Raw genomic sequence first — 11865 nt, forward strand, 5'->3', positions numbered from 1 at the left:
AAAAAAAATAGAAAAAATGAAAATAGAAATTAGAAAAAAAGGAATTTGTAAAAAATTAAAAATAAATGATATTGAAGAGAGCAAGAATAAAACCACGAAAATGAATTAATAAGAAATTGTAAAAAACTAAGTTAGAAACTAATAAAAATAAATAAGATAAAAAACGTTAAATGGAATTACTAAAACATTACTTAAAATTAAATAAAGAATTGTAAGAACAAAAAAATAAAAAGTATTTTCATATATAGTGCATTAAATATGTTATGTCAAATTTATCAATTACAATTATTAAAACTTTATAAAACTAAATTATAAAACAATTACAACAATTATAAAAACAAAACAAATTTAAATTAGAAGTAATAAAACGAAAGAAAATTCTAATAAAAAAATCTAAATAAAAAATAATAAAACAAAAAAAAATATGATAAAGCAAACTTAAGTGAGTTGGGAAAGAATTATAAAAAATGACACTGAAAAATGGGAATTACAAGCAAATGATAGCTGCAGATTTTTCAATGAGCTAGAAGAAAGGGAGACTCTTGAACGCCTTCTATGTTCTTGCCCTAGATTAGCTAGAACCCGAATGAACTGTTTAGGAGCTCTACAATATGAGAGGTTAGAATGTCTCTCGGGGTTAGAGTTTCAGAGCTTACTTAGATTCGCAAAAGACGCAGGCTTATTAAAAGAAGCCTCCTACAAGGCAACGTAAGGGTCAAGCTCCATCTGGTACAACTAAGGACCAATAGGTCTACGTGATGGCTCTCAACCAACTAGGTCAACCTAAAATAAAAAATAAAAAAATTAAACAATAACCCCAAAATGGAATTATTAGAGGAAGATTAGAAATTAAGTTACAAAATTCAAAATATATATAAATTAAGTAAAATAAATTGCATGAAACAAGACTACTAAAAATATAAAAAATAGGAAACTGCTTAAAATTCAAAATATATTAAAAAAGCATATAAAATTAAAAAATTAAAATATAATAATATTATTGGAAATAAACAAAAGGAACCACACCTTCTTCAAGTAAGAAAAAATTGTAAAAAAATATACTGAAAAATGCAAAAAATAGAAAAATATGAAATATAAATAACGCCTCCGCCTGCCAAAAAGCGGCAGGGAGCTCCTAATTTTCCTTTTATATTTCATTACCCAAATAGAGTCAGAACCAAACACTTCACTTTGTATTCAAAATGCCACGTACAAACACACAGTCAAGGTACCCGCTTTGCCACAACCTCACATACACGTAACTAATTTAAATTGAGGTAAGTATTTGTTGTTGTGCCGGTCCGTATGTGTCTACTAAATTTATCAAATACAATTATTTAATATAAAACTACTCGCACATTTGTTATTCGCAAAATCGCATAAAAGCCAAATTTCTCTGAGCATTTAACAGTAGTTGTCTCTAAGCTATTGTCGTGAAGGTATGAGCTTCAATACATAAAATGAGGCAATTCAAATTTGTTACATTAGCGTTGGCGATTTTCGCATTAGCATTTGACTCTTTGGAATGCGCGAAAATACTCGCGGTTTTCCCCTTTACGGGCCCTTCCGAGTATTTGGGCGTGCAACCGTTTTTGAAGGCTTTGGCGGCCCGCGGCCATGAAATCACTGCAGTATCAGCATTCCCACAAAAGACGCCAGTTAAAAATTTTCGCGATTTAACATTAAAAGTTGAACACTCCAATCATGACGGTTAGTGAGTTTTAATTAATGACTTTATGTAAATATTTTTTGAAAAGTGTTTTATCTCCTGCAACTTTAGAGTTTGTCACCAGTTCAATTGATCAGAAGTCTGGGAGCAAATTGACTGAACTGAGCTCTATGAAAGAATACGTAGTGGCGGGGACTTTGGCTGCATTGGAAAGTGAAGATTTCCAGCAACTACTACGCTCCAATCAACATTTCGATCTCATCATTATCGAAGTACTTTTTGAAGATTCACTCTATGCTTTGGGTCATCACTTTAAGGCGCCCATGATTGGTGTTGGCACATTTGGCACAGATGTTGTAATCGATGAATTGGTGGACAATATTTCACCGGTAGCGTACGTACCAGCGCCCAGTGGAAAAAATTTAGATCGTATGAATTTCTGGCAACGATTGGATAATTTATATAGTTTTACAATGGAGCTGATGTACACTCATTTAGTTATGATTCCGGAGCAACAACAATTATATGAAAAATATTTTCCTAATGCCACATTGGATCTAAGAGAAGCACGCAGAGATTTCTCACTTTTGCTGTTGAATGAACACTACTCCTACGGTTGCCCGCGTCCTTTTGTGCCGAACGCTATCGAAGTGGCTGGTATGCATATCAATAATGCGCGGAATAAACTACCAGCTGACATGGAAGCCTTCATCAAAGCCTCTCCGAATGGCGCAATATACTTCTCGCTGGGCTCAAATGTGAAGAGCTCATTTCTGCCCAAAGAAAAATTGGCTGCCCTTATGAATGCATTTGCCAAACTGCCTGTGAATGTGTTGTGGAAATTTGAGAAAACTGACTTGCCTGGCAAGCCAGAGAATGTCTACATCAACAAATGGTTTCCACAATCGGATATACTCGCACATCCCAATGTAAAACTCTTTGTCACACACGGTGGCATGCATAGTCTGATAGAGGTGGTGCATCATGGCAAGCCCTTTGTGGGTATGCCCGTCTTCTATGATCAGCACTTGAATATTGCACGTGCTGAAGCAAAAGGTTTGGGTGTGAAACTTAACTTCAGGGATTTCACTAGCGAGGAGTTACGCAATGCCATTCTTGAGGTGTTGAACAATCCAAAATATGCCGAGAAGGCAAAACAGATCTCAGCGAGTTTTCACGATCGTCCGATGACACCGCTCGATACGGCAATCTATTGGACAGAATATGTGTTGCGTCATAAAGGAGCGCCGCAAATGCGTGTGGCAGCGCGTCATTTGAACTTCTTCCAAAGACACAGTCTGGATACGATGGCTGTGTTGTTCGGCGTTCCATTGCTTGCAGTGATATTAATTGCTTTGGGGATTCTTAAAGTGCTAAGTGCGATATTAAATATTAATAGTGGCGCGCTGGGTAAGAAGCCGAAGAAAGAATAGTTTAATTTGTGAACGGGAGTTTGGAACTTTTCGGAAAATTTTAAATTAAATAACTGGAAGAGACGTTATGTTTATACCTAAGTATCAAATACTTTTAAGTTGAAGTAGAATTATGATGTGTATAAGAAAGTCGTACAAAATCAAACAGAAAAGATCAAATTAAAGATATTTTGTGTGTCAGAAAACTGTCCACTTATTTCAAAAGTATTTTTATGCTATTCCAACCAGTCGTTGTTCAGACGGCAACAAAGTAGCGTGAGCGGTGGATGCGTGGATTTTTTTTTATATCATCATCAGTTTTGTCGTAAACAAACCCACGTCACTTGTGACGTCAGCAAACCAGCTCTCTCCTTCAAAATCACTGAGAGCCTGATGTGAGCCACACCATCTGAATTCTCTTCAATATGCGTGTAACAACTAACTCCTTCTTCACAAATTGTATACCAGCTGGAGCACAACAGATCTGCAAGTCTTTAAGGCATGCGTAACCTACCTTAACAAAAAGAAAGAAGGTACATACACCATAAGGTAAATTTGTACTTTTGAACTTTTTACTAAAATGAGTAGCGAAAACATCAAAAGTACTGATAAAGAAAAACTAAATAAATATGTGAAACTAAATGTCTAGGCCATATTTCAATAGCAGATAAGATGTAATTACTTACCAGATCTGGTTGCTTTGTTGATGTGATTAGAATTAAAATAAGCAACAAATAGAATGCAATGTTGTTAGTGTTTATTATTATTGTGATATGCGATTATGGGTATACAGATAATATTTGTTTTTATGCACGCGAGTAAAACAATTTGCACCTACATATACAAATCTGTACAAGGAGTACCTGCGTATGTATGTATGTATTATAAAGCAGCCAATAAATTTTTTAAAAAGTAAGTAATTGGTAGTAGAGGAAATAGTAGAGGCACTTAAGTTTCATGCGGTATTCTTATTATTATTTCGTGCTGATAATGGAACCATTAATAAATTTAATTAATAATAGTAATTTTACGAGCTCCGAGTCTACTGATGTTTTTATTGAAAATTTGAAATACAAGAATAGTCTAAATTGGTATAAGTTGTTAATAGGACAAGGAGAGAAATCCAAATGCATGTCCTTCTATTTTAATCCCACCAACATTTTTTTACCCCTTCTATGACAACAGTGGAAAACTAAAAGTGTAAGATCAATGAGCACAGAATAAAAGGGTGAAAAATAAGAGTACCATATAAAGGATCCGCCATATAACTTTACGGAATTAAAAATGCTATAAAAAAGAAACTACTCAATATTTTTCCAAACTGTTTTTATTATTTTGAAGTACAATCCTTCCGGTTAATTATGGAACACAACTTCATTCATATGGCTGCATCATTCATATATCCGCACCAAACAGTGACTCGTTGTGAATGGCTTTTTTTCGAGTGCGTGCGGGTTTTCTGAGCCCCAAATGCGGCAATTTTGCTTGTTAACATACCCGCCGAGATGGAAATGAGCTTCATCCGAAACATTCTGCAACATTACCATGATTTTCAAAGTAATGTCGCAATATTTCCCAGCGTTCTTTGAGCGTATACACAACCATTTTCGTTCAGCGGAAGAATAAAACTAATTTTCTGTCAAATCAGATGACAGCTAAGTGTTACCATTCTTTAAATAATACCTAGTTCAAATCCGTAACGATAGATGGCGGGCCCTGTATATGTAGAATATAAGTATTATATGTTGGGCAATGCTATGCTGCGCACATACAGGACCACTGCATTTCGAGCACCTCTGATATCTTTTACCAGGAACCACGTACAGCTTTCAAGAGCCTTTTACTGCAATAGGGCTGGATGACGACGATGTTGAGGCAAGAAATGTTTTCATAAATAACAAACCGCCCATCATTTTGGTGATTGTAGTTTTAGTAATTGCTTGAGCCATAATATTTTTATTGTTTGGTTGAAGTGGGGACTCATCCAGAATCCAACTAGCGCTTCCGCACTATTTTGTTGCCGCATCCTCGTTATCATCTGTTATTTACAGCAAGACTATATAAGCCAGGCAGTTGCACGAGACTCGCGAACAATGATTTGCCCAGGGTTGACAGTTTCTCCTTCCATAAGGCAAGGAATTCACAGAGGAAATGGAATATTGTTTCTTTTCTCTTTGGTTGTTTTCAGCTGTGACAGCGTGTTTTGTGAGGGGTATCCATTTCGGTTGCTTTTTCTCGAGGTTTGCCGATGTAAAGTTGTCTTTCCCATAGAAATGTAATAACCCATCTCAGACCCAAAATACCTTTAGTCCATACTTTGCCGGTTTAAAATTTCTCATTGTATGTCAGCAGCACTCTTCCTGTAATCCTGTTTTGACACTCTAAAAATTATTATTCTATCAATCTGGCTGGTAGCCTTTCGCGTTCTTTTTTTCCGAGAACGTTTTCTGCTGTTTTGTACTCAGAAAAATATTTCAAAGCATTAAAAACCATCGTTTTTGAAACGTTTAAGTGTGTTGAAAGAGCACTGCAGGATAATCCGATTTGCAACTCTAAGATTGCTTTTTGAAGAGCTGGAGTACAATTTTTCCCTTTCGACACTATTAAATCGTTTCAACTAAAGTCAAGTGCTGAAGGAATGTTTGGTTGGTTGGTTTAAGTGGTGATTCTTCCAGAATCCAACTAGCGGTTCCGCACCTTTTTGTTGTCACATCCTTGTTACCAACTTGTTTGTTTTTATTTATTTTATTTTTTTAGGCGTTCCCCTATCCACCACCTGGGGACGCGCCCTATAGGGATAACAGATTCCATCTAGTGGCTGTAGGAATACTTCAGATACTTTCGTTTATACTTACATACCAGTTACAATATGAAACAGAAAACAATTCACTAAATTTTGGACGATTTATTCCTAAGTATTGTATACACATGGTAGAAAAGGTCTGCGTTCACCCACTGTTATAAAGTATTAAAATAATTTAACGTGTTTATCTTAAAACTCTCAGTTATTTCTTTTCACTTATTTCAAAGAAAATTATTCGTAGAGGGTATGAATAAAATTTTTTGGAGTTTGAACTGCGTCGTGTTCAGATAACGGGATTGTAGTACAGTTACTTAAATAGGCTGAGCAGAAAAAGTGTGCGTTCATTTCGAATAGTGACGATTATTTGCATGGCAATTACGTTAAATTTAATTTTAAATCATTCATGTAGTTGACGCGGTTAAGAACAAATCTAAAGAGGGAAAAATTGATATTAGAAATACATTTTTTGTTAATATACTATGGACCAAAGGCGAAAAGAAATAGATATTGGTGAAAGAAAAATCATTGTAAGTTTGTGGCAAAATAGTAAGAGCTACCGGGAAATCGCGAAAATTGTTGGGAGGCAATACTCCTCGGTCCAAAGAGTGATAAACAACTTCAAGCAAACGAATTGTTTGGAGTCTAAGCCTCGTTCTGGGCGTCCAAAAAAACTGACGGAAAGAGAAGAACGCAACATAACTATTTTTGTGAAGTCTAATCCACGACTAACAGCAAGCCAAATTTCAAAAGACATAGAAGTGAAATACCAAAAGAAAGTACATCCAGATACAGTAAGAAAAATTCTAAAAAGAATCGGATTTCGCGGCAGAGTGGCCCGAAAAAAACCCTTCATATCGCGAGTAAATCGACTTAAGCGGATGGCTTTCGCCAAGGAATACGTAAACAAGCCACCTAAGTTTTGGAATAGTGTGATTTTTTCAGATGAGAGCAAGTTTTGCATTTTCGGGATAAAAGGTCGTAAAATTATTTGGAGGAAAAACGGAACGGCACTTGGAAAGCAAAATCTGGTACCTACGGTAAAGCATGGGGGAGGAGGTGCCATGATATGGGGGTGTATGGCTAGTTTGGGCGTTGGAAATATACAGTTTATTGAGTCGATAATGAACAGACATGATTATCTTGATATTTTAAAAACGAATTTGAGAGAAAGTGCAATAAAACTGGGACTCGATGAAAGATTTGTTTTCCAACAGGACAACGACCCGAAACACACAGCAGAGATTGTTAGGTTGTGGTTGTTGTATAATGTTCCAAACCAACTTCGTACACCCCCACAATCACCTGACCTTAACCCCATTGAGCACTTATGGAACGTTCTAGAAAACAAAAATACGAGAGCGTACAATAACTAGCAAGGAAATGCTTAAGAACGCGCTGAAAGAGGAATGGGAAGCCATAAGTCCAGAAATAACAGCCAAACTAGTTGGATCAATGAAAAGATGCCTTCTAGAAGTCATAAAAAGGCATGGATATCCAACTAGCTATTAATTTTAAAACATTTCTATGATCTTAAGCCTTTTATTTTATTATTATTGAAGTGAACGCAAACTTTTTCCGTTTAGTTTGAATGGCCTTTTTAATTTTATGTGATCTCATTTTAAATTTGATTTTGTTATTGGTAGCGAAATATGTGTGATAGTTCCGTTTAAGTGAACTAAATAAAACTCATTAAAAAAAATTTCTGAAATATTTATTGTTTTGAACAAAGAATATTTGCATAGGTGAACGCAGACTTTTTCTACTATGTGTATTTCTCACAAAAATATCAGCGCCGCTACTAAAACGCAAAAAATTCATGCGAACCCTTCGAGAGAAATAATTAAAGGACGCATTTAAATGCATGTGACCTCAGCCTAATATATAAGCCCTCTTCTATTCACCCCTTTTCTGCTCGCTATCCCTAAACCCGGCTCACTTGATGAAAGCAACAACAGAATTATTGAGTAAGATTCGCTGCTAGCGAGTATGATTAGACTTCACTAGACTGGTATAACCCACACTTTTACAAACAAAAGTAATTATAGGCAGCTCTATTCTAGCGCTGCCAAGATATGTTTATTTATACTATTTATACTTAATCTATTCGCCAATCGCTAACGCTTGGCGAAACGAAGAGCCCTACATACATATGTACATATATTCAAGCGCGTATTTGGTTGTCAACGCATCGTTCTTAAGTATTTTTTAACGGCTGTATATAAAAAATTGTAATACAAAACTTGTATTTCACAAATAAAACAAATATACAATTAAATAGTGTTAAAAAAGTAATTGAATATAATTTTGTAATTAGTTTTGCATACACAAAAAGTATAAATAAATATTTTTGCGCATTTGTTTATTATTTCTCTCCATATTATTGCAGTTGAAGTGCTGCACACCTAACTATTTGAAGACGTATTATTCAAGTACGCATATATAGACATACTATATATAATATGTATTTATCTATGTAAATAATTAAAATATTCCAATATTTCAAGCAGCATTTTATTGATTAAGCTGGTTCATTTCAGCCAACTGAACACTTTTTATTGTATTTACAGTCGCAGTTTGATTTTACTGAACTTAAAGAAAACAAAAACAATTGTACGCAGATTCTACAATATGCATTATAAACTATTACAACGGCAGATAACAAGATTTTATATTCAGTACACGCTTCCCGTGATAAGACCGAAGGCGTGTACATACAAGGTGAAGTCCAAAATAAACAAGGCTGAGCTAAAATAGAAACGACAGCAGCTTTGTTCTGATAACTTCAAGTTTATTTATTCAAAATAGTCTACTCTGGCCTCGATACACTGTTTTGCGCGATCTAAAAAGCTTTGCCCACTGACCAGAATGTCTTTCAAAATGCCGGTTCAAGCCTTTTGGATGACCTCTACGGACGCAAAACGTTTTCCTTTCATGGCCAAACGCAATTTTCCGAATAGGTAGAAGTCACAGAGAGTCATATCAGGCGAATAGGGTGAGTGATTGATGGTTAAAATGCGGTTTCTAGTCACACAATCAGTCGCAAGAGTGGATCGATGAGATGGCGCATTATAATGCAATAAGCGCCCGCTTCCTCCTTCACGATATTCAGGGCGATTTCGACGAATGCTATGCAACAAACGCTTCGAAACGCCAAGACAGAAAATTGCATTGCCGGTTTGGCCCATTGGCACGAACTCCTTGTGGACAATTCCATTGGAATCGTAAACACAAATGAGCATCGACTTGATTTCTGACTTCTCCAAACGCAATTTTTTGCGGCATTTCGGCACTTTGACGCTTAGTTTGAGGTTAATGTTGGGAACACCACGTTTCATCACCAGTTAAAATGTTGTAAACGAAGTTCTCGTCTTTCTTCGTCTCCTCTTTAATGAGGTTTTTCGAATGTAGAATTCTTAGCAATTTTTGACCTGCATAGACCTTTCGTAAGCCCTAATGATCAGTTAAAATGCGATAAATCGATGTTTTGGAGATATTTAACTCCGATTCCATGAATTTCGACGATGTTTTCGGTTAATTTTTGATAAATTTATGAACAATTTCGATGGAGCTTTCGGTGATTACTGAAACTTATAAACCACTCATGAACTGTGGCACCAGATAGGCAATCATCGCCATAAACTTTTCTCATCAATTCAAATGTTTCGGTAACCGTTTTACCGATTTTAAGAGAGCATTTGATATTAGCTCTTTGTTCGAAACTTATTTTTGTACCGAAAACACAAACATTCTGACACTTTAGACGCGATAAATTTGCTTCCACTGAACCGAATGTTACCAAGCTTTCACTGGAAGTCAGCTGGGGATGTAGCTTCCAACGCACTAACTCATTAAAAAGATAACGCCATAAAAAACATTTTCATAACTCCAGTCTTGTTTTTTTTGGAATTCACCTTGTGCATACATATTTCTATAACACTATGCAACAGCCCAAATTACCCATAAGGAAATCGATATACTCGGGAAACTAGAAATGAAATATTATATAACAAATTTGCATTTTTAGTTGTTTCACAGATCATCAACCAAAACTTTTTAAAGAATCTTAAAGCTTCAATAAAGATATCGGTTTAAACAAATCATATAAATCTCTAATTGTATACGGTGTGAAAATATGGATATCAAATGAAAAGGGATAGAGCGCACAATCCCAAGAATTTGTTTTTCATAATTATTCTGCGGTAAAACAGCTCAAAAATATGGTGTACAATTTTTTCCTTAGATATCTTTGGATCATTCAAATCTTTGGGACCATTCAAATCCTTTAAGAAAAATGTACTTTGCGGACTATTATATGCACTATCACCCACCCAAATGCCATCACTTTAACTTGATTACTCTAAGGTATATAGGGGCTAAGGATCTATTATGACTGACTGATACTTGTAACTTTATAATTTGATTGTTTTTAATCACAGATGAGAAAACCAATATATGCGCGAAATTACAGGTCAAATATTGCAAACATTTCACAGAGTCACAATTTTGAATTGAAAAAATTTTAAAGGACCTTAAGGGGACAGATACCTATAAACTGCCATATTTTTCCTGATTTTCATTAAAATTATTTAAAATGAAGAGGCCGATATATTTTTTTCAAAATTGGCATACAGTTTATTTATACACTAAAATAATATCATTTTTTTCTTTTTTAATCATTTAAAATGGCGGATGTACACTCAATTCTTCCAGGAAGGTTGCAGCGGGGCTTCTCAATCAGCGGGCATTGTAGCATCGGCGTCAGTGACCTGAATACAAAAAACCAAAATTTTGTTTGTTTATTAATGTCATTATTTCTATATGAATTAACTATGAAGGGAAAAAAAAGTTCACGGAATAAAATGCTTAATATGTAAATATATATGAAATGAATTTTGGGGCGAATTTCTTACTACTATTTTTGCTGCGAAAAAATTATTTTTTTGAAAAATTTTCGAATTATAACAGGTGGCGCTAAAGTAATCCTCCTATCAGAAAATGCAATAAATTTTGCGATTGGCCCCTAATGTCAGTTCTGTTTTGACATTTGTGTAGTAAACACATGCGAAATACCCGTTTATAAGCAATGTTACGCTACACTGCTCCAGAACGCGGAATATTGCTGACTATTTATTTGACCAATAATCGGTCGGTGACTTTGGCACAACGCCTCGAAGAGACTGGCACAACACGAGATGCTGCCAGGCGTGGCAGACCCCGGAGTAGCCATTCTGCAGAGAATATTGCTGCTGTAGCCGAGGATGTCATGGAAGCGCCGTCGACATCGACCAGAGGACGTGCCATGCAAATGGGTATCAGTCGACGGTCTTTACAGCGAATTTTGGTACAAGATTTGAAGATGTTTCCGTACAAAGTCCAGACGGTGCATCAGCTGTTAGCTGCTGACCGCCAATCGCGTCTAACATACGCTCAAGCCATCCTTAATCACCACCAAGAGGAAGATGATTTTTCATCAAAAATAATCATGAGTGATGAGGCCCATTTCCATCTTAGCGGGTACGTAAATAAGCAAAATTTACGCTTCTGGGGTACTGAAAATCCGCGTGTAACCCATGAAGAGCCATTACACCCGCTCAAAGTCACTGTATGGTGTGCTGTTTTCGCTGGAGGAGTCATCGGACCTTTTTTCTTCGAAGACGTCGCGGGCCAAACGGTTACTGTGAATGGTGAGCGCTACAGAGCAATGATCAACGAGTTCTTTTTGCCGCAACTTGATGAATTGGGATTGGAAAACATGTGGTTCCAACAGGACGGTGCAACGGCACACACTGCACGTGCCACAACCGATATGCTGAAGGATGCATTTCCCAGGCGCCTAATCTCCCGTTTTGGCGATTTGCACTGGCCAGCAAGATCGCCTGATTTGAGCGCTCCATACTTCTTTTTGTGGGGCTTTTTGAAGTCGCGGGTTTATGTCAACAAGCCTCAGACTCTTGCAGCTCTTAAAGACAATATCCGTCAAG

At 36.2% G+C, this 11865-nt stretch overlaps 1 protein-coding gene across 1 annotated transcript; it reads left to right on the top strand.

The window, feature by feature from the left end:
- Window positions 1-1391: 1391 nt before the first annotated feature.
- On the top strand, window positions 1392-4121 carry LOC128870520 (UDP-glycosyltransferase UGT5-like). The gene is made up of 2 exons (XM_054113197.1): window positions 1392-1710; window positions 1781-4121. Exons 1-2 carry the CDS (start codon window positions 1461-1463, stop codon window positions 3100-3102), a joined length of 1572 nt encoding a protein of 523 aa, XP_053969172.1. The 5' UTR covers window positions 1392-1460; the 3' UTR covers window positions 3103-4121.
- The last annotated feature ends 7744 nt before the right edge of the window (window positions 4122-11865 follow it).

The sequence above is a fragment of the Anastrepha ludens genome, chromosome 2 (assembly GCF_028408465.1).
Source record: "Anastrepha ludens isolate Willacy chromosome 2, idAnaLude1.1, whole genome shotgun sequence".
NCBI lineage: Eukaryota > Metazoa > Arthropoda > Insecta > Diptera > Tephritidae > Anastrepha > Anastrepha ludens.